Raw genomic sequence first — 24,131 nt, 5'->3', positions numbered from 1 at the left:
AGTGAAGAATTTTTTAGCATCTTAAATAGTTTTCAGGAGAATTAACAATGACCGTGTTCTAGAAATGACCTCAGCCTTTCCATTTACATATTGGAGTTGGCGCATTGTTGACTTGTGTATTTCTCTATAATGTCTTCCTTTTTTCCTCCCTTAGGAGAATCTTAAGCTTATCCCATTATACATGCTATGTTTTAAGAAGTCATTATAACATCCCCTTTCCCCACATGAGTTTGTAATCAATTGAAATCAATATATAGAGAGAAATCAAGTGAATGGAGAGCAAAATATTAATTTTCAAAAAAATCAATGAAGGTTGTAATGGAAGATGTGGCTTATGCACATGACAGTGGCATCCTAATACTGAACCTTGTTATTACTCTTAGCCATTTAATCATAGAAAGATCTGACCATAACTCTCCTCCCCTGACTGAAGCAAGCCTTCAGAGTACCATGTGCCATACAGGTGGCAGCCAAATCGGACAGCACTAACTCTCTATAGAACAAGGCAGACACGTATATACTCAGTTCACTCACCTCCCCAGCCACACCTCCTCCCTGCAACTGAGAGTCTTAAACTGTTGAACTAGTGAATATCCCACCACATGAAAGCATGAAGGAGGAAAAAGAAGGTTCTTACTCCCAACAACATGAAATCATTTTTTTTTAATTCAGGAAGGTGGGATACAAAGTGGGTTCTCAACTAATCCAGCAATACAATATGCATAAATAGAAGCAACTATAAAAAATGGTACCATGTCATAGCTATTGATGGAATCTATTGGTTTATATTCCAATCCCATCACATAAACATATAGAATAAGTAATAGGAAAATATTTACAGGAGAACAGTATAGAACTTCAGTTTTAATGAGATAATGAGAAAAGCTAAACTTTTTTGAGCTTTGTACTACCCTCCAGTTAAATTTTTATTTCTTGAAGAAAGATGTATCCTTGCTTTAGAGCAGACAGTAGACCAAATATGCTAAAAAATTTACTGAAGCCACATTAATAAGAAAGCAATTCATTAATAAAATCCAACTATGCAAAATAGAACTGAAGGCTTAACCGATTATTCTTAAATAATCTTACTTCATATTTCTTAGTACATATCCATTCAACAAGCTTTATAATGGACACATAACTATATCAAATATACAGAGCCTTTAGGGACATTATTAATAAATGTATTTAGATAATTATTAAATATACACTTTATAGATATGAGGAGAAGACAGAATACTATTATACTAGACATGAAAGATAACTGCAATACTTGGAGAAGTTAAAGGAAGGCATTCTTTCTCCACATAGTACATTTATTCTTTGATAGCACATAGGCTGTTCTAGGGTGAGTTTCCTATTGTACACCTTCTGTAGCTTTCCCTTATAAAATGTTAGGCCCCAGAGAGAAGAGGCTACATACCAGATGGTAAAGTGCCCCACACTGGAGCTAGTCAGTCATTTTCAGAACACATGAACATTCATAGAAGTTATGGTTTTAAGTGAGTTTATGCTTTCATTCTTATGGCTTCTTAACAAGTCTTTTCCTTTTGAGAGATGCTAAGCCAGCAGTTTAAATGTCAGCTTTGACGCTCACCTGTTATAGGAACTCGGACAAAATATTTAGCCTCTCATTCCTTTCTTTCAACATTAATAAAATGAGGAGAATGATGCCTAATGTACATGATTATTAGTAGTATATTTAAAGCACTCCAGCACATTGCCTGCTATCCCAAAAGTGCTCAGTATGTGCTTGCTTCTTTATTTTAGGGACAAAAAACAAAATATAACATCATCTGAATCAAGACATTTAGCAGAAAAATGTAAATAATCTGTCATCAATCAATGCGAATAAGCCAAAAATTTAAATATTATTTTAGCTTTTACCAAAGCTTAAATCTTCATTAAATTTCCACTCCGAAATTTTAAAGAACTAATTTTGATCTTGTAATATTAGCTCTCATTCACGCTATATGCTTGACCACAGAAAAGCGAATGTCATCAATAGCAATTGTTATCTATTCTAGATTGTCAAAGGCATGAAAATATTTTGTTTGAATTTTTTAACTGTTAATTGACAAAAATGATTGAAAGTCAATTTTTTCATTGACAAATACTGATTGAAAATTTAAAATTTAATTTAAAACGTCTGAAAAAGTCTCAGGAAGGTGAATATAATTTGTCTGTGAATCATATATAACTATTCCTTTTATCTACTGGTAGTCTTTTTATCTACTGATATTTTAAAACACTACTTTTCAATGTTTAATTTCCATCTATTATATTTTTTAAAAACCTTAGATAGTTGACTCTGCTGTGTTTTCTAATTCCTCATCAGATGCACAAAAGTGAGGTCACAGTGGTGGTGTTTTTCATTATGCCTGCCAAGACAAACAATTTCAATGTGGAAACCCTGAAAGGACAAGCAGTCCGAAAACAGCTGTGGTAATCTCACATCCTGTGAATGTTCTCAAGCAATAAATGTAAAAAGATTTCTTTTAAGTGAATGATATCTCATGTATTGCCTTGAACTTTGTTTTTTCCTTAAGATTATTACAGACAAATAATGCTTGGCCCTTTTTTCATTGTGCTACTAGTTTAGATTATTGTGATGCCTATAACATTATATGTGTTATAAAAAACTACCATTGAAGGAACGAGGCCCTGTAGAAATCTTAAAAGATGAGTCAAGCATTTTTAAACTTTTTATTGTGAAATTCTAAAAATATGTCAAGTAAAAAGCTTAGTAGCAGGACCTCCTGTATACTCACAGTTCAGATTCAACAACTATCACCGAATTCCCATCTTGTTACATCTGTACCTCCATCTACTCTCCCTCTCTGCTCTCTACCCTATTTCAATCATCATGAAGCAAAATAATTTTAAGCTCTTTGTGCTGGCCATGGTGCTCTGTTGCCGCAGCTCTGGAGATTTTAACTTAAGCTGAATTGGAAAGTAGTGAAATAATAAAAGAGGCTATAAAAAAGGTACCTGCAATTTCAAAGAATGTCAGTTAAAAAAAACAGTATTATCACGATAAATAAAGACTAAACCTTGTCATACTGTTTAAATGATAAGTCTTTCTGTTTGAAACAGGGACATTGCACATTCTGTGAAGGAAAAGTTTGGAAAAAAACTCTATGATGCATTATTAAGGTAGGTGTTTGGAATGCTTTGTTCTTAAGGCTTCACTATTCAAACTTAACAACTTAGACAACAATATGTAATGCTATTTAAGTTGTTAAGTTTGAAGAGTTTGAACATATTTTGTTCCAAATATAAAGGAATTAATAACATTTGAAAATGTATTATGTCATGTGAATAGTGTTTAATCCTTCATTTGACAAAACTTGTAAACATCTGTACAGATAAGAATACATTTATATGCAGGCAAGTTCTAATTCAATGAGGAAGTCATTAAAGGTTGATATATCAATCTGAAGCTGAGGGAGACTTCATGAGATTTTAATTCAAAATATGTATTGATAATATGCATCAAATATCTGCTTATATATTAAGTCTATATGAACATATTTACTTAATTGAATAACCAACATTCTTTATTAAAATACATAAAATATCTAACATATCTGATGCTTAAGAGTCACTGAAGTATTGCCAACTGCTTTTATTTTTGTTATTAATATTTTTTTCTGCAGAGGAGAAATTCCTGACATGAACAATATTTTAGATCGAGATGATATAACAATTATGAAAAGAGCCATCTTTTCAACTCAGGTAATAAGGAAAAAGCACCCACCATGTCCCATAGTTATTAAATTCTATCTAAGTCAGTATTTTAATTTATTGAAATGTGTTAATTTGGAAAATGTTTAGGCCTGAGGCTAGAAAAGTCATTCTTACATAGTCACTTAAATATTTACTTTGCATGTTTTTTCATTAATGATTTTAAGGGCTCCTTAAAAAAATCTCATGAAACTTATCTTCCCACTCACAAAATTATTTTTGAATCAATATATTCAATATAAAAATTGTGTATAGTGTAGTAACTACAAAAGTCTTAAATATTTCCAAAACATAATATTTGAGTCACATTAGAGAAAGGAATATTTCTTAGTCAAGTGGAATTATTACAAAAGAGGTAAAATAAATGTGTTAGACTTGCATCAGAATGCTTGCTATAGCACGGAGGAATCGGACACCGGAGGACAGCCTTGCTAAAAGAAATCAGTAAAGTTCATCTTAAGTCAAGACTTCAGGACACCTTTATATTCCAAATAAGTCCCAGAAGCAGTCAAGAAGTCTAGTCTCTGATATAGCAGCTGCAGGCGGAAAACAAAAGCTTCACGTGTTCATAGTAAGTGGAGGAGATTCTTCAACCCATTTTCTTCCTTTGAAACACGCACAAGAGTTAGTCATCATTAGTGCCCTCTCAAAAGACTGAAGGTGTAAAGGTTGTATGAAATGTCAATGATCTGTTGTTGAAATTAGTCACCCTTGTTAATTCTCTCCGCAATTGACATTTCCTTCCCTCTCATGCTTCAGCGACAGTCATTGCCCCCAGTGACCACGCACAATATGATTGATGACTCCACTGACCCCATCCTCAGCACCATTAGACGGATTGGACTTTTCAACAATCGCACTGACAGAGTCAAGGTAGATGTAACTGTTTATGTGGGGAACTGTCTGTTGCCTGGCAAGTGTTATGTACTACACATGCAGATAGAAGGGAGGGATGAGGGAAAGTGGGAAAAGGAGGGACGGGACATGTAGCTGGCAAATAGTTCATGCTTCCCTTGCTCTTGGGAAGACTGAGGCTGGAAGGTACCTTGAAATTCGGAGCTCTAAATGAAGAATGCCTTGCTGATTTACGTTTTAAAAGTGTTTTGCATGAAACAATTTTCCAGGAATGGAAAAGTACCTTATTTTCTAAACATATATGACACTTTCATACCTCTGTGTCCTTCCTGATGTTATCGTCTCTTTCTGAGCTACTTATCTGTCATTCTAATAATCCTTTTAAGCTGCCACCTAAAAGTCATTACTTCCTTGCACCTTTCCCTAACACGCATTCCTCTACTCCAGACAGGAACAGTGTTTCCTTATCTGCATTCTCGAGACACTTTATATCTACTGCAGTTATAGGAGTTATCACAAGAAATTGTATTTTTAAAAATGTTTTGTGTCAGTTTCTCTAGAAGAACTCAGTTCTTTGAGGCAACAATCATGTCTCATATGTATTGTCTCAGTTTAGGTTCTCTGAGAAGCAGACACCAAGGTGAGAGGATAAAGGAGTTGCAAGCAAGTGCAGGCAGGGAGATGCAGATCAGAGCAGGAAGGAAGGATGATGCAGGAAGAGCCATAGACTGCAGTCTAGGTTTAAAAATGCCTAGTCTGTCCTTCCTTCCTCCCTCCCTCCCTCCCTGCTTCCTTCCTTCCTCCCTCCCTTCCTTCCTTCCTTTTTTCTTCCTTCCTTCCTTCTATTTTTCCTTTCTCTCTTCTTTCCATTCTTCCTTCCTTCCTTTCTTCCACCCACCCTTCTTCCTTGCTTCCTTCCTTCTTCTTTTTCTTTCTTTCTTCTTTACTTCCTTTCTTCCTTTCCTTGTTCCATCCATCCTTCCTTCCTTCCTTCTTTCCTAGAAAGTCAAATGTATTTAATAAAAACAAGAATTAATAAAAATTGGCTAATATACAAAATATATACACACAGCAGCAGCACTTGTGACTGACACAGGGAAAAAGCAATGGTCCAGGACCACTCAACATGGCTTGTCAGTTAATGGAAGGAAAAAAAAAAGAACGCATACATACACATGTACACAGAAAAAATAGAAAAAAAAAGTTTTCAATAGTGCAGTCTACAGCTAACACAAATTCAGAACTATTTTATAGTGCTTCCTTTCTTAATACAAAGTAAGCCTATTTTATGTGTGTGTGTGTGTTTACACTGGTTTACCATTAACTTATTTTAAATATATTAGTGTTAATGTTACTACATACAACTTTTTCTTGTATTCAGCAACCTTTTCATTCTATCTTTATATGTACCTCCCACTTACCAAAATAGTTTCAGATTGGCAGATAGGTGTCTGATTCTATGAGCAATTGAATAGTGATTCCTATTAATAGGGATAGGGATTCCCCAAACCAAAATTGCCCATTAAATGCACCTGTTGGGCAGAAATGACTTCATACTGGTACTAGTTTCTGCCAGTTCCTGCAGGTTAGGAGCAGTTGCTGCAATAGATCCAGAGGGAAGGCAATTGGTGCTGTCAGTCAAGATCCCCGGGACTAAGATCTCTAGAAAGAAAGCTGAACTGTATTTCCAGGGCTGGCAGATTTACAAAGAAGGCAGCCACAGGCTGAGTCCATGAAGACTGTCTTTAAATCCCGGCCACTTATCTAATTTGAAAATTCACTGCATCTGTCTGTACCTCAGTCTTCTCATCTGTGAATGGTGATAAAATAGCCTCACACTCAGAAGTGTGAGGGTTAAATTAGACATGGGCCAAGCACGGTGGGTCCTGCCTGTAATCCCAGTGAACTCAAAAGGCTGAGGCTGGAGGATCACTTGAGGCCAGGAGTTTGAGGATGTAGCCACCTATGAATGTGCCACTGTACTCTAGCCTGGGCGACAGAGTGGGAACCCGTCTCATAAAAAATTCATAAATAGGTGCTGAATTTAACAGCTTGGCACATAGTAAATTCATAATAAGTATTAGCTTCTTTTAGTAGTTAACCCAGTATCTGACACATGATGGGAACTCATTATTTTTAGAAGAGAGATGTGAATAGAGTTTGGTGAGAGTTGAAGAAAGTGGATTTATCTTCGCCTGCAGGATTGGGTAAGATGTTTTATTAAAAAAGATGACGTGTTAGCTAGATCTTGATTAATGATCAGAAATTCATTATGAAAATTACAGGAAAGGAGACTCGGCAGGCAAAGGAAAAAAAGTAGATGAAAAGGCACAGAGATATCAAAGCACTTGACTTTCATAGGGTGAGTGAAGATGAAAGTTTGTCTCATAGTTTATGTCTATACAGCTTTAGTTGTGAATATTTTGAGATGTTCATTTATTATCATAAGACAGCCACAGACATACAAAAAAAATAAATGTACAGCACCTTCCTGACATTTGCTATATACTCAAAGCACTGAGAGAAACTCCCCTCAATTCAGAATCAGGTATTACATTTTATTAACAGAATTCTTTTAAAACTTGGCGATAACGTAGGCCTGTGCTGAGTCAAGTGCCTACTTAATCACCTGCTCACTTTAAAAACTCTGTAGAGTGCTTGTAAACTCCCAGAGTGCATTGATAGGTTTTGATATGAATGTCATGTTTGATTCAGCAAGCATAGCAGATTATTTTGAATTTGAATTTGTCATTTTTGCCTTAGCTGAGGACAGCTCAGGCTGAAGATTTCATGTTTCGACTCTGGGCTGCCACAGTGTAAAAATTAACTTCCTGAGACATTACTTCTCTTCTAGAAAAAATAGAGTCAGACAGGTTTTTGTCGTTTCTTGTTTTGTTTTTCCTACTGATCGAGGTAGGGCCTGCTGACAGCCAGAAGCTTTCCTGGGGGCTTTTGTATACAGGATCTCATTTAATCCTCTTTATAACCTTGAACTGACCTCTAATATCCCTGGCTCATCCCTGGGCTTCTGCCATTGGTGGGTTTAGGGCCAGAGCAGCTGTTTTCTTATTTTAGTTGTGCTGTCATTCTGTTTGGCTGGGAGCCAAACAAACCGTGGTGTTTTCATGTTCCAAAATGGGCTCTGGACTGTGCAAATTTTCCTAAGCTTGGAAATGCTGAAGTAGACACAATGCTTTTCAAATCCCTCTTTCTTCTTTTTTGCCAAGAGAGTACAATGGGTTGCCAATTTGTTGATGGCCCAGATACAGTGTCTGACAGTATCTGTGTCTTTTGTCTCTTTTTGTAGTGTGGTACTTTGCACACAATAAAAACTCAAATCATATTCTATGAATGAAAATATTTTATTCACTTTTACTTTGCCATTTTGTGATTTCTGTGATGGAATTCTTAGGTACTAGGGTTTGGATCCTTTATCATTTTATTTCTTCTTAAGTTTAACTGATCTCCTTCTTAAGGATCTGCTGAGATATAACTAATGTTTGTAATGTCCTTGATTATCCAAGGAGTAAAACTTTTCAATAAAACAAAGATTTAAGAATTTTTTTTATTTTGAGACAGAGTCTTGCTCTGTCTCCCAGGCTGTAGTGCAGTAGCACGATCTCGGCTCACGGCATCCTCCGCTGCCTGGGTTCAGGCGATTCCCCTGCCTCAGCCTCCTGAGTAGCTGGGACTACAGGCACACACCACCACACCCAGCTAATTTTTTTGTATTTTAGTATAGATGGCGTTTCACCATGTTGGCCAGGCTGGTCTTGAAATCCTGACCTCGTGATCTGCCCACCTCAGCCTCCCAAAGTTCTGGGATTACAAGCGTGAGCCACCACGCCTGCTAATTTTTTTTTACTTTAATCCTTGGCATATGATTTAAAATTGATAATTTAATGGCCTCTTTATGTCTTAGCTTCCTTACCCATTGCACAATGTCACTAAGATTAAATGAGATAATATGTATATTTGTAATATATAAAATGTTATACAAATCTAATGATAATTGTTACGTATCCAAATTAGGGTTTTTCTTCAAAGTAATCACTTCTGAAGAGTGTATACTTATTATTTCATGAATAAACATGAAAAGGATAGTGTGCTTGTGTAAAAATAGTTTGTCTTCTTTCTCTCTCTCTCTTTTTTTAAGACGGAAGCTTACTCTGTTGCCCAGGCTGGCATGCAGTGGCGTGATCTCTGCTCACTGCAACTTCTGCCTCCCAGGTTCAAGCAGATTCTCCTGCCTCAGACTCCCAAATAGCTGGGATTGTAGGCACATGCCACTACACCTGGCTGATTTTTGTATTTTTAGTAGAGATGGGATTTCACTGTGTTGGTCAGGCTGGTCTCAAACTCCTGACATCAAGTGATTTACCTGCCTTGGTCTCCCAAAATGCAGGTGTGGGCCACCGCACCCGGTCTGTATTCTTTTTCTCTTTCCTTTTCCTTTCCAGAACAATTAAGTTCTAACGCCATTAGGTAGGCAACACAAGGTAGGTATCTGCACTAGAACAGGGAGGGTACTGTGGAAGTTCAGAGGAAGGCATCAGAATCCAAGCAGTCTGAGAAATGTCGACACAAAGAGGAGCAGCCTGAAACAATATCAGAGCCAGAGTGGAGCGAGGAGGGCATCAGTGCATGTGAGGGAGTGTGTGGAGAAAGATTAGTTACACAGAAGAAAATCAACCTAGTATGTAGCAAATTAAAGGTAGCAAAAACCAAGTGTGTGTGTGTGTGTGTGTGTGTGTGTGTGTGTGTGTGTGTTCTTTGTCTACTCAGAGCATTTGGGGGAGTAATAGGCCAATGACAATGAGCACACCTAGTAGCTGGGTCTTGATTTCTAAACACCATTTGCTACTGAAGAGAACCAGGGCTGCCTTTGGAATTGGGTGATTCTAGAATGGTGACAGGTAAAAAGTACAAGGTGAGCCTGGAACTCCTTTTGTCAAAAATCAAAGAAATGCTCAAGGAACAAAGAAGACTTGTTAAATATATACAGAAACAATCTTGAAGGGGCTCCCACTGGCCAAATCATGGACAATTTGAGTATCGAAATAAATAAGGGTAGGAAGGAATTAGGGTGCACTGAATGACATAAGAAACCAGAAGTCCAATACAAGTAGTAATTAAAAGTTTAATTAGGAATGGGATATTTACACAGCTTCAAAATAACTGCCCCAATGCTTGTTAATAACAAAGAGAAAAAAGAATAACTTTATAGTGGAGAAGCCAAAAAGGCTTGGCCTCAATCAAGAGATCAAAGTAAACATCATCATTAATGAAAAAAATAGAAAACATTTACGGCCTGATTAAAATGCAATGAAAAGAACACGGCATCACTTCTGCGATGTATCTGCCAAAGATGTATAACCTAAATTTAATTATGAAGAAGCATAAGACAGACACACATTGAGGAACATGTATCAAAATAAATAGATTATAGTCTTTCAAAATATATATTTTTTATATATGTCATATATAATATAATCAGGAAAGCCAAAAAAAGCCTATGAACTCTTCCAAATTGAGGGACTCTAGAGAGATGTGACAACTGATGCAATATGTAATTCTGAACTGGATCCTTTGTTTAAAAATCATTATTTGAATCATCAGAAAAATTTAAATGGAGTTTAAGGATTATAAGGTATGTATCAGCATGAATTTCCTAATTTTAATGTTTATGTAAGATTATGTAAGAATGCTCTTGTTTGTGGGAAATATACATTAAGTACTTGGGAATGCTGGGTATCAAGTCAGCAGTTTATGAGTGGTTTTGAAAATATATTAATTCTCTTCATATTGTACTTGGAATTTTCTGTAAATGTGAGATTCCCCGTACTTTTATATCAGATGTTATTTATTTTCAATAACCTCTTAGGTATGGCTGATGCTGAGTGATAATCTAATAATAGCTCAGTGAGAATGGTAGTAAGTGGGAGAAATAGGATAATTCATTCACACGGTTAGCAAGTTAAATAGCTATTGTAGTCACAACTTTCCAATTATAGCCATGCTGTCATCATTAGTAATATTTTGTGCCACTCACAATGTAATGGCTATAGATACAACACATTTTAAGGCTAAACCTGAACTATTAATATTTTTCCATCACTGTCTTGTGTCCAGAAATCAATGCACAGTAAATCAAGCCATGATTTTAGTATTTGCCTATTTTCATTCTCTAAAAACTCTCACTGTCACCAAGGCCATTGTCAACCTATCAATGTGATATCACTGAATTGAGAGACAGATAGAATAGTAGGAACCAGAAGGATAAAATAGCATGTGGGCAAAATATGGGCCAAAAAACAAACAAACATGCTAGGCAAAATAGCACATCGTGTAAATTAATTGACTATATAGAATTCACGATAAGGAGTATTGTACATATACATTTTAATAGACTTTATTTTTAGAGCAGCTTTAGGTTCAGAGCAAACTTGAACAGCAAATACAGAATGTCCCTGCTCTTGTTTCTTTGTTTGCAGTGTCGTCCCAGAACTGGTTCACACAGGTGCACAAGAGCCAATAGTTAAATGTTCAGAGACTTTGTGAGACAGTTTTAAATGCAGCTATTGCTAAAATTACATTATGTAAACTTAAAAGTAAGTCACCTATATTAAATGAAAGGTAATGCTCAGAATTAATCTCATCCTAATTATTTACTGCACATTACCATGACCTGTGCACTTGAGGCTCTTGATGTCTGTGAGATCTTTATGGTGCAAATGCTTTATAATGATGTGCTCCTGCTTTCCCTGTCTCTGAATTCAGCAACATTATACTGGTAGCTTGAAAATGGCTTTGGTGGTAGTGGGAGTATTTTTAGAATGAAAATAGTTAAACACTACAAATCTTGGCTTCGTTTACTTCGTATTATTTCTGGATCTGTAGTTTTTACATTGTGAGAGGCAAAAAAAAACTATTTTCTCCATGTTCAAAAACTAGTATCTGACCCAGAAAAGAAGTCACTTTCATTATTGATGTACTTATGAAGTTTCAACAAATGTCTCTGTTATTTCAGCTCCTTCTAACAACTAACAAAGGAAATCAACCAACACTTATGTCAGAGCTACGTTCAGCCATCGAGACCATAAATTGGTTATGAATACAAAATTTTGGCAAAAATAAAAATAGCAAATTGTGAGAATTAATTGACTATATAAAGTTCACAATAAGGAGTATTGTCTATATCTATTTTTAACAGACTTTGTCTTTTAGAACAGTTTTAGGTTCACAGCAAAATTGAACAGAAAGTACAGTGTCTGTTTGCTCTCTGCCCCCTCACATGCACAGAACCCCCCATTATCAGCATCCCCCAGAGCAGTGCATTCGTTCTAATAGATAGATGAACCTACACTGACACATAATTATCACCCAAGATCCATCGTTTACATCAGGGTTCGCTCTTGGTGTTATACATTCTATGGGTTTTGACAAATGTATTCATCATCATTGTATGATACAGAATAGTTCCCCTGCCTTAAAAATTGTCTATACTCTGCCTGTTCATCACTCCCTCACCCCTAACCCCTGGAAACCACTGATCTTTTTACTGGTTTCATAGTTTAACTTTTTCCAGATTGTCACATAGTTGAAATCATACATCATGTAGCATTTTTGGATGAACTTTTTTTATTTAGTAGTATGCATTTACGTTTCCTCTATTTCTTTTCATGACTTGATGGCTTATTTCTTTTTAGCACTGAATAATAGTCCATTGTCTGGATGTACCACAACTTATTTATTCATTCACTTACTGAAGGACATCTGTGTTTCTTCCAAGTTTTGGCAATTACGAATAAAGTTGTTATAAACATCCACATGTTATAACATCTTTTATTATTTGGTAATTGTATATACATCATTTATGTCGTTAAAAATTATAACAAATATATATACTAATATATATTTATACTTCAGTGTTTCAGCTCTTAAATATTTAGCAGCACCCCGCTGCTTAGAAGCTATGATAAACACTTTGGCTTTTACTCTGGGTAAAATAGGAAGCCACTGAACAACTTTAATCAAGGGAGTGGCTGACATTTTTAAAGAATCAGTCTAGCTGTGTTGATAGAGACCCTAGTGGACCAGAAAGAAGCAGGCAAGTATGCTAGGAGGTGATGGCCTCTAGGCGAGAGAGGATAGTGGCTTGCATGAAGTCCTCTAGCATGATATAGTCTAGATGGCATTCCTACAACGTCTTCCCTGTGCCTTAGTTCCATTTCACTTGAATAAGTCATGCTTAAGGCATGTGGGAGTGGTCCGTTATGTAGCTCCCTCTTTCCTGCTAGAGTTGGGAACAAATTGAGTAAAGACAGGAGCAATTAGATAATCAAATATAATCTTTATTGCATGTCAAAGCTGGATTGGAGGACGTAGTTTAGCGTGAGAGCAAAAATGAGCATGCTAACTCCTTATCCTTCAATCTAAGCCTTGGAATCTGCGAGAAAGTTAAATATGTAGAGTAGACACTTTTACAGAATGGAGAGAGGAGAACAAACCACCAAGGCTTTTTCCTCTTTCTTTTGTCTTATCTCTTTTTTCTTCATGAATCTAGAACACAAGGATTTTATGGTTACAGTACTGAAATAACCAGATTAAAGATTTTTTTCACGTTACTTGCTTCTTTTTCTTTTTTTTTTTTTAATTAGAATTTTCCTTTTTCAGGTGATTTTGCACCCAGAGTTTCTATCCTCCACCAGCCCCTTACTACCAATGGATTATGAAGAGTTTGTCAGAGGTTGTCACCTTGGAGTATTTCCATCATACTATGAACCCTGGGGTTATACTCCAGGTATGTGTCATGTATAGAATGTGGAATGTTTTGGATTTTGTTAGTATATTATTCTATGTGCATATATATAATATTCAAAGTTGATATTAAATTTCTAAGATTTCGTTTCTTCAGCTTTAAATTTTGGTTGAATTTCTCTCAGGGATGAATTTTATGGTTTGTAGATGAATACTTAAGAATAAAGATAAAGATCATACAAGTATACCACAGTTTGGGCATATTTTAGGAGGTATGTGAGATATTGCCTCAATGAATTCCAAAGAAAAAGGAATGTATTATGAAGATAATATATTATTTAGCTATCTCTATCTGCCCCCTTTATTAGTGTGAAGGAGAAATTGACTATAAGTAGGATTAATATAAGAAATAATAGTCTAGTAATGTAGTTCTTTAAAACTTATTCCAGAAGAATTTTTTTCTAAAAATTTAAGGGCTGTATTTAATATGTAATAGGGAACACAGTCACATGGTAGGGAAACAAATGTAAAAAGGTGTACAGTGAAAAGCCTTCTTCACATTCCTATGCCTCAAAATAATAAGTACTAAGAGAGACTAGCAATTCAGTGGTAAGTATTGTCAACAATGACATCATTCCATTCAAAAACTCCTCCTTCACTCTCCTTCCTTTTTATTTTATTATTTTATTTTAACAGGCGGTAGATTGTCAGATCCACTAGGTATTTTTATTTTCTGGACCCTACTAGCATCATTGCCATTAGCATCAAAAGTGATCAATTTGGGCCAGGCATGTTGGCTCACGCCTGTAATCCCAGCACTTTGGGAGGCTGAGGCGGGTGGATCATGAGGTCAGGAGTTCGAGACCAGCCTGACTAACATAGTGAAACCTCGTCTCTACTAAAAATACAAAAATTAGCTGGGCGTGGTGGCACATGCCTGTAATCTCAGTTATTCAGGAGGCTGAGGCAGGAGAATTGCCTGAACCTGGGAGGCGGAGGTTGCAGTGAGCCAGGATCATACCATTGCACTCCAGCCTAGGTGACAGAGTGAGACTGTATCTCAAAAAAAAAAAAAAAAAGAAATCACAGAAATTAGCTGGGCATGGTGGCAGATGTTTATAATTCCAGCTACTCAGGAAGCTGAGGCAGGAGAATTGCTTGAACCTGGGAGGCAGAGGTTGCAGTGAGCCACGATTATGCCACTGCACACTTGCCTGGGCCAAAGAGCAAAACTAGCCTCAGTAAATGAATAAATAAATAAATAAAATTTTTAAAAAAAGTAATCGATTTGTATTTGCACTGAAATGTCTAATTAAAAGGGAAACAAATACTTTAAATACATGCCAATGCAAAGAATACAATAATAACTTTTCCATCTCTTATTAATTATTAGAGATTTTTCTGCCCAATGTAAATAAAATTTCACTTGTGATTTTATTATTTCTTTGGTCTGGAGTCTCACTCTGTTGCCCAGGCTGAAATGTAGTGGCATGATCTTGGCTCACTGCAACCTCCTTCTTCTGGGTTCAAGAGAGTCTCCTGCCTCAGCCTCCCAAGTAGCTGGAATTACAGATGCATGCCACCACGGCCAGCTAATTTTTGTATTATTTTTAGTTGAGATGGGGTTTCAGCATGTTGATCAGGCTGGTCTCAAACTGTTGGCCTTAACTGATTCACCTGCCTCAGCCTCCCAAAATGCTGAGATTATAGGTCTGAGCCACCTCACCCAGCCTCTTCACTTGTGATATGTAAAAACTTCAGAAAAAGTTTTTATTTATAACGGAGATAATAAATTTTACCTTTTGTATCTCAATGTCGTCATTAACATAAAGCTCAAGTAAGGAGCAGCAGAGGCCAAGATGAGGTGGAATAACAGGCTGAATTATGAAGAGGAAGAAATTTTTCTATTATTATTATTATTTGAGATGAGTTTTTACTCTTGTTCCCAGGGGCTAGAGTGCCATGGTGCGATCTCAGCTCACTGCAAATTCTGCCTCCCAGGTTCAAGCAATTCTCCTGTCTCAGCCTCCCAAGTAGCTGGGATTACAGGCGCCCGCCACCATGCCCGGCTAATGTTTGTATTTTTAGTAGAGACGGGGTTTCACCATGTTGGCCAGGCTAGTCTCAAACTCCTGACCTCTGGTGATCCAACCACCTCGGCCTCCCAAAGTTCTGGGATTACGGGCATGAGCCACCACGCCCGGCCATTATTTGCATTCTTATCCTGTAATTAAAATATAGAACTTAAAATTCTACAAAAATAGAATCCTATATTATTTACAGTAGGAACAACATTAGGGTCCTTTTCTATTGTTCTAGGTTTCACCAAGCATAATTTGCCAGCAGCTATACAAATTTTAACATTTCTTGGGAAAAATAGGCAAAGGATTGTCTTGAAACGTGACATAGCAGATGTTTGTATCTAACTCCTCCAGGTATCTGTCTTGCAGATCTAAAAATGGTCTACTTTTGTGAAGGTGGTATCTTCTTACTTATGAAACGTCCACATGAATATCTCAAATGCTTGCAATAGGGTGTCTATCTTCTGAGATGCATAAAGCACACATTTCACTGTTGAACTTAACACTTTGTTTTTGACCTTATTATTTCTAGTAACACAATTTACTATTGGAAGTATCATGGATAGAGGAGCACACAACCAAAGCATGAGTGACTGAGGCAAGTGGGAAGTCCTTTCTGTCAGGTCAAAAAAATGTTATAGAGCTCACAGCAGACTGTCCACCACAATCTCATTTTATAGGGCAAAGTTATACTTAACCCAAAAATGATAGGGGAGATATAGCTAATGTTTTAAGATAAAGGCCAAAGAAGATGTTATAAAAGATACTATAAATAGACAAATAAGGGAGTTTCTGGAATACTCCATAGTGAATGAGTCAGTCTGTGTTTTACATTATCCCAAGGGAGCTGGCCACTCTTCCTTTGACCTACAGTTTTAGAAAGAATGCGACTTTTGTTGGCATACATTTATCATTAGCATATTAGATAGCTCTCTGATTTTTTTTAGAATAATCTTTTTATGCATTACTAGATCTAACTCTCTCCAGAAAGTATTCATCAAAATGTGTTTTCAGAGAGCCAAATAAATATAAGCACTTATTTTATTAAATTAATTTGATGAACATATACTGAACTTCATGGGTACCTAGAATTTTACTACATAGTGAATTGATACATATAAGAATACACATAAGTATATAAAATTTTCATCATCCTTGGTGAACAAACACAGGAACAGAAAACCAAACACTGTGTGTTCTCACTCATAAGTGGGAGTTGAACAATGAGAACACTTGGACACAAGGAGGGGAACATCACACATCGGGGTCCATGCCGGGGGTGGGGGCAAGATGAGGGGGAGCATTAGGACAAATACTTAATGCAAGCGGGGCTTAAAACCTAGGTGGTGGGCCGGGCACGGTGGCTCAAGCCTGTAATCCCAGCACTTTGGGAGGTCGAGGTGGGTGGATCACGAGGTCAAGAGATCGAGACCATCCTGGTCAACATGGTGAAACCCCGTCTCTACTAAAAATACAAAAAAATTAGCTGGGCATGGTGGCGCGTGCCTGTAATCCCAGCTACTCAGGAGGCTGAGGCAGGAGAATTGCCTGAACCCAGGAGGCGGAGGTTGCGGTGAGCCGAGATCGTGCCATTGCACTCCAGCCTGGGTAACAAGAGTGAAACTCCGTCTCAAAAAAAAAAAAAAAAAAAAAAAAAAAACCTAGGTGGTGGGTTGATGGGTACAGCAAACCACCATGGCACATGTATACCTGTGTAACAAACCTGCATGTTCACCACATGTATCCCAGAACTTAAAGAAAAAAGAAAGGAAGGAAGGAAGGAGGGAAGGAAGGAAGGAAGGAAAAAGAAAAAAGGAAAAAGAATAGGATACTCTTCAACTCCCAATTCCCATAAAAGGTGGAGCTGAATCCAGGAGGAAGTCTGAGGAAATAAAAATGTGTAAAAAGGGATAAAAAAGAATATTTCTGGAGATGAGTTCCAAAATGTTCATCAGACTCTCAAAAGGGCTGATAGTCCCCATCCCACTTTCCTCCTCTGCACCACCTGCCACTAAAATTAGAGAACCACAACTCCGTAGCTGTGTAGCTAAACCAAGGGAAAGCATTTGCAGAGCAAGAGATAAGGCTGCTGTCTAAATTGTATTACTTCATGGGAATGGGAAGATCTTTTTTCATCCATCTCCACTCACCAACCAAGGGTAATTCCATTATCAAATATAAATTCTTAAAAATGCACACATCCTTGAGACTAGTAAGATTTTTAAGATGTATCAGTTATTTCCTAGAAAACAGATTTTGATTAAAAGGTGAGGGAGGACTGAAAGAGATCATCCATTTATTGAACTCCCGAGACAGCGGAAGGAATATATGCCAAGAGAGATTTAAATGGAGGAAGAAGCTGGTTATGTCCAAAATGTATTTAACCTGCTCCATAAATTTGCCAAGTACATAGAAACAAAGCCTAGAAAGAATCTAAAAACAAAACCAGCTGGGACTGAAGGTGCAGTAGAGCCTGGCAGTTCTGCCCAAGGGTTCTGCAGCCGAGTACCTGACTTCAAATCCCAGCTATACCACGAACCTTGGCTTTGTGAAGGTAGGCAAGTTATTAATTTCTTTGTGCCTCAATTTCTTCAGCTGTAGGACGGGGATAATGGTAGCCCCACCTCACAGGGTTGTTGAGAGATTAAATAAGTTAATGAAACATGTAAAGAGTTTACTGTTGTGCCTGACACAAAGTGAACACTGCCGTTGTTAGGAGGACTAGGGCCTTTTCTTCCTCTGAGTGCGTACAAAGACACAGGCGCTGGTCTGAAGCTGAGTTTTGATCTATTTCCCCGGCAGCTGAATGCACTGTGATGGGAATCCCCAGTGTGACCACGAATCTCTCTGGGTTTGGCTGTTTCATGCAGGAGCACGTGGCTGATCCTACTGCTTACGGTGAGGTTTTTCATCATTAACTCAACCTGGGGAGATGTGACCTCAAACCAAACAAGGCACAGGGTCTTTACAAAGCCTAACTCTAAAGCCATCCTGATAATAAACTAATGTTTTTTTATTTCTTGTTTAATTAAAAGTCGATTTAGGCCGGGCATGATGGCTCATGGCTGTAATACCAGCACTTTGGGAGGCTGAGGTGGGCATCACTTGAGATCAGGAGTTCGAGACCAGCTTGGCCAACATCGTTGAACCCCATCTCTACTAAAAATACAAAAAAAAAATTAGCTGGGTGTGGTGGCGCACGCATGAAACCCAAGCTACTCAGGACGCTGAGGCACAAGAATCGCTTGAACCTGGGAGGCAGATGTGACAGTGAACTGAGATTGTGCCACTGTGCTCCAGCCTGGGTGACAGAGCCTCAGGCTGTCTAAAAAAAAAAAAGTAGATTTATAAATAGAATTGTGTCCTTTGCAGCAACATGTTTGCAGCTGGAAGTCATTATCTTAAGTGAATTAGTGCAGGAACACATAACCAAATACTGCATGTTCCCATGTATAAGTGGGAGCTAAACACTGAATACATATGGACACAAAGATGAAAACAGTAGACATCTGGGAACTGCTTGCGTGGGGACGTGGGTTGAAAGACTACCTACCGGGTGCTATGTTAATCACCTGGGCGGTGGGATCATTTGTACACCAAGCCTCAGCAATACGCAATGTACCCATGTAGCAAATGTGTACATGTACCCACCTCAACCTAAACTAAAAGTGGAGGAAAAAGGAGCTTTAAGTATGTGGTCCCTAAATAACATAAGAATGCTGTTAATATTAATATATTACTGCAAAAAGAGTGCAAAACTTGGATAAACTTTGTCCTTTACCTTTTTTTACCCCTGAATTTTGATCCCTTCTACTGCCCAGAAGTGATATTAAAATAACCATGGAGTACCTGTATTGGTCATTAGATAGAGAGTAAATATATTATTATTATTGTTATTATTTTAAAAGCCCATCTCAAGTTAGCAAAATTCACCTAAATTATTTAAGTTGTTTAAAATGGCAAAATAATTTGCATACCATTATCTGTCTGTTCATATTGCCTAGCAGTAAGAAGTTAGAATGAGATACATTCTCTGCCTATACCTTGCCAATTCCCTGGGTCTTTCCTTTTTTTTTTTTTTTTTGAAACATGCTCTCACTCTGCTGCCCAGGCTGGAGTGCAGTAGCCTGATACTGACTAACTGCAGCTTCCATATTTCTGGCTCAGGTGATCCTCCTGCCTCAGCCACCCGAGTAGCTGGGGCTACAGGCACACACCACCACGCCTGGCTAAATTTTGTATGTAGAGATGGGATTTCCCCATGTTGCTCATGTTGTTCTCGAACTCCTGGGCTCAAGGAATCCACCCACCTCTGTCTGCCAAAGTGCTGGAATTATAGGTGTGAGCCACGGAGCCCTGGCTTTCCTTAGTCTTTTACAGGTGTAGTGTTGCTCTTTCCTCTGGCTAGAGCTGTGGTTTTCAGCCACAGCTGCACAGGAGGAATACTGGGGAGCCTAAAAGGCACAGATATCCACGTCCTGCCCTGGAAATTCTGGCTAGTGAGCAACCTCATGGAGGATCACTGATCCACTGATCCCTAGACTGCCAAATTTATTTTCAGCAAGATCCACTTTGTTGGCTGTGTGTCGGTGATGGTTATAAACCATTAGAAGTGAATTAGAGCCTTAGAAAAGAATAAAGTGGAGGTAATTGCTGAGTAAGGGGTAGATAATGCATAGGTCTTTGATGGAACCAAAGAGTAAATCATAAAATGTTTAAGATGAGACCTACTTTTATTTGTGCTTTGGTTTTTGTGTTTTCAGGTATTTACATCGTTGACAGGCGGTTCCGTTCTCCAGATGATTCTTGCAATCAGCTGACTCAGTTTCTCTATGGATTTTGCAAACAGTCACGCCGCCAAAGGATTATCCAGAGGAACCGAACTGAGAGGCTCTCAGATCTTCTGGATTGGAGATACTTAGGCAGAGTAAGCAAGTTTTGATAAACACAGCAGACCACTTAAAAAAAATCCACTGGACTATAAACATGTTGATTCTAGTCCTAATCTTTAAAGTTAATCCAATATTATAATTGTTAAAATCTCAGTGTCTCCATGAACTTCTTAAAATTAAATGAATTTACAAAGTCCTACACCAAATACTTCAAGTTTAGCTTGAGTCTATCCGTAATAGCAAGTTCATCCGGACCTAGCACTAATCTTACAGTTACTCCATTGTCAGTGCTTCACTTGATGTGTTACTGGTGTAAGAAAACATTTGTGAAGTTAGGAAAACATCAAGAGGAAAGTCCGTATGACATTTGTCTCTAGAGAAATAGTGTGGTCATATTTCTCAACTATAGTAGGGAGTGGGAATAATACAGTTTTTCAAAATGATGAGTACAGGAAGTACCTCCTCTCAATCGTGCAATATGTTTATAAACACCTGGATGCTCACGTAGCTCGGCAGTGGTGGTTTCATAATAAACAGATTGACTTTGCCTTTACCTAATGGGTCTGTCTACATAGTGCTGAACACTCTTGGCCGAATGATAGATGCTGCCATTTGCTGAGTATCTGCACACACAAATGCCAGCGCTCATTACGACCTGGATGATTAATTTTACTATCTCCATCTTACAATGAAAATAGATACACTAGGCTTTTAGAAGTGATATTTCTTACCTAAGGTCTGAAGCAGGATTTACACCTGATTTATCTGAATATTCAGGCACTATCTTTTTTCCATGCCACACTGCTTCTCTGTGAAATGAAACCAGTGTTTTCAATCACCTTAATGCTCAATTCAGAGCTCATTATGACCGGTATGGGCATTCTCCCCCAGCTTTTCATAGTATTTCTTTGCCTGTGTGTTGAAAAATAATAAAACTATAAACTGTAATTTCTTTCCTGAATCTCAAATATAGAATACATAGATTCTGTCACTTTAAAAAAATATGTATGTTTCAGAACTAGGAGAAAAAAGCCTTATTTAATAACTTGGTTGTTGGGATATCTAAGGGTCTTTTTTAAACCTGTGATTTGGCTTTCTATCAATAGTATTACCAGCATGCCAGACACCTGACATTAAGCAGAGCTTTTCCAGATAAATTCCATGTGGAACTAACATCACCACCAACGGTAAATATTCAATGTATTGTTTGTTTTGAAAGCTATATTTCTTTTTATAAGCTTAAATAATGCCTTTAAATTTGGAATAACTATGCACACAGCTATAATGCTTTTCCATAATGTCGAATCAAAGCAAAGAAGAGAGAGAGGAACTCACAAATCAGACTATCTTAAAGCTCTCAGTTCAGAGTCAGCCTTACGTATAGGATGAGTAGACAGTTAATTCATGTCATTAGAGAAGCATCTCTGAATTAAATATTTCTCTACCTCAATGCTTGAAATGGTTCTGATGGACATTTATGCTTTAGGGAGTTGTTCAGTAATAAATTGGACTGCTTTAATCGAAAGTGAATTTGCTATCCAAGGAAGTGTTTAAATGTAGTATGATCACTTGGCAAGAGTAAAATAGAGTAAGTTCAGCACCCCAGGAGGAATTGAACTAGATGAGCATTTATGTTCCATCCAGCAATGCCCACCAAGGTGTCTTCTAAAATCCAGCTAGACATTTATGTTCATGAGACTGCCAAAGGCCACATTTGGCATCAGATTCACTTAGCAGGGTAGAAGATAGGAGGCGCCTCTTGAAGCAGGGTAGCATCAGGCATTTCTCTTTACTGGGATTGGTCCTCGGAGTAGTCTACACAGTAGTCCAAGAACTAAACATCTTTGGCCCCCTACACACTAGGTGACATCTTAGGTGCAAGAAGATAAGACCCATACCATTGCAAATGAGATCACCTTAGCTTAGTAGCTCCATCCCCCACAGAAGCCTCTATCTCATGTAAATCCCTGGAAACCAGCTTCCATGCTCCCTGCAAGGAATATGCCCAATTACAAGAGTCATCACATTCAGAGATTCCCAAAAACTCTGGCTCCTCATCAAGTATTTATAGATTTTTCAGTTTAGATATAATTTCTCAATCGGGGTCACTGTTGTCATAGATAATTATGCCTAATAACAAGACTTATATTCCACCTGTATATCAAGTTTCCAGAGGAACAGATCTAGAAAGTCAACCTGAGGTAAAATTTTCCCATAAAAAAGGTGATAAGGTTTTCATAAACCCTCAATCGATAAATTCTGTCTTTCATGTTTATGATTCTAGCATTCAGAGTTGATTGCTTAGCTTATTTAGAGGTGGTCATTCCACTTAATGATAATTCAGCAATATTCATTCATTTATCTGCTTATCTACTTATTTATTCAGTTATTACATTGAATAAGTATTGAGCACCTACTTCAAGCTAGGTCCTAAGTGCAGAACTCACTTCTTTTGTTGTATTGCTTACAGGTAAAGTATCTGAACCTTAAAATGACTGTACCTGTGTGACATGATAGTAATGTATAAAATAGTTGAAATAGAGTGACGAGCACTATGATACTTTTATACATCTGTCTCCCCATTCAATCATATGCACACCAGTCATGCTTTTCATCTGGTTTCTTAGTGGCATTGTTGTGCCTGATACATAATTCGTGCTCAGTATGTGTTTATCAAATAAATTATCTCAGTATCTCAAGTAGAAGGGCAAATTAATTAAAGCCTAGTGGTATTTTATCATTAACTGAAATAACAGCAACTGGTGGAATTGTTGGGCTAATTAAGTGGCCTGACTTCCAGCATGCCTTCTAGGGGTGGCTGTCCATGGCATTTCCAGGCACATTTGGCAGCTTTGTTGAGCAAATTCGAAGGATGACACAGAGACTAACAGTATCAGCAATGTAAAATGGCAATTGAGATGAAAGCTTCTGGAGTCATCACAGACCTGGGACAAATCTTTGCTCTACTATCTATTTGCTGTGTGAGGTTGGGCAAGCTACTTGACCTCTCTAACCCTCCATTTTCTTCTATAATGGAAAAAACAAATTTATCAGAGTGTTGTTAAAAGATGAGATGGTATAACATGTATATAGCACCTGGCACATTTCAGTACTTAATAAAAAATAGCTATATATTTAATGAATTCCTCTTGAGGTTGGTGATATCAAAATCAAAATGAAGCAAAGTTTAATAGCACCTGAACGGACTACAAAAGATAACTACTTTAAAAAAATTGAATGTGCATGCATAGAATTTACATCATTGAAAACCAAAAAATTGTTATGATGTTGATGTCCTATTTTTGTCTTTGACAGACAGAAGGATTTAAATATCCCAGGCCTTCCTCAGTACCACCTTCTCCTTCGGGGTCTCAGGCCTCTAGTCCGCAGAGCAGCGATGTGGAAGATGAAGTGGAGGATGAGAGATACGATGAGGAAGAGGAGGCTGAAAGGGATCGGTTAAATATCAAGTCACCATTTTCACTGAGCCGCGTTCCTCATGGGAAGAAAAAGCTGCATGGTGAATACAAGAACTGAATTCTACACGTGCTGAATAGAGCTAATTTAGAAAAGCAAAGTAAGACTAATTATTTAAAATAATAAAAATGCCACAAATTTCATTTTCTCTTTCTAAATATTATAATGGAATTTATTCTCTGCTCAAAAAGTGGAAGAAATTGAGTGAATGACAATTTCATAATTTAGAATAAGATCCAAGTTATTTTCCCCAACACCTTGTTTCCCCCATAAAGTTAGGCAAGAGGAGGAGCACTAATTAAAACCAGGTGACACCATC

At 37.5% G+C, this 24,131-nt stretch overlaps 1 protein-coding gene across 2 annotated transcripts in view; it reads left to right on the top strand.

Moving 5' to 3' along the window:
• GYS2 (glycogen synthase 2) overlaps nucleotides 1–24,131 on the top strand; it is a 57,495-nt gene extending 33,364 nt beyond the window's left edge. The window contains exons 8-16 of one of the 2 annotated variants that reach the window (XM_017522955.2): nucleotides 2,339–2,445; nucleotides 3,097–3,156; nucleotides 3,660–3,738; nucleotides 4,507–4,620; nucleotides 13,279–13,405; nucleotides 18,246–18,341; nucleotides 20,207–20,370; nucleotides 21,442–21,522; nucleotides 23,651–24,131. In XM_017522955.2, the coding sequence (XP_017378444.1) occupies nucleotides 2,339–2,445; nucleotides 3,097–3,156; nucleotides 3,660–3,738; nucleotides 4,507–4,620; nucleotides 13,279–13,405; nucleotides 18,246–18,341; nucleotides 20,207–20,370; nucleotides 21,442–21,522; nucleotides 23,651–23,872 (1,050 nt within the window). In that variant the 3' untranslated portion in view covers nucleotides 23,873–24,131. The remainder of the gene's footprint in view (nucleotides 1–2,338; nucleotides 2,446–3,096; nucleotides 3,157–3,659; nucleotides 3,739–4,506; nucleotides 4,621–13,278; nucleotides 13,406–18,245; nucleotides 18,342–20,206; nucleotides 20,371–21,441; nucleotides 21,523–23,650) is intronic. The other variant, XM_037736489.1, reaches the window with a different exon arrangement.

Source organism: Cebus imitator, unplaced genomic scaffold (assembly GCF_001604975.1).
Source record: "Cebus imitator isolate Cc_AM_T3 unplaced genomic scaffold, Cebus_imitator-1.0 Scaffold25, whole genome shotgun sequence".
Taxonomy (NCBI): domain Eukaryota; kingdom Metazoa; phylum Chordata; class Mammalia; order Primates; family Cebidae; genus Cebus; species Cebus imitator.
This window is presented reverse-complemented; position numbering and strand designations above follow the sequence as displayed.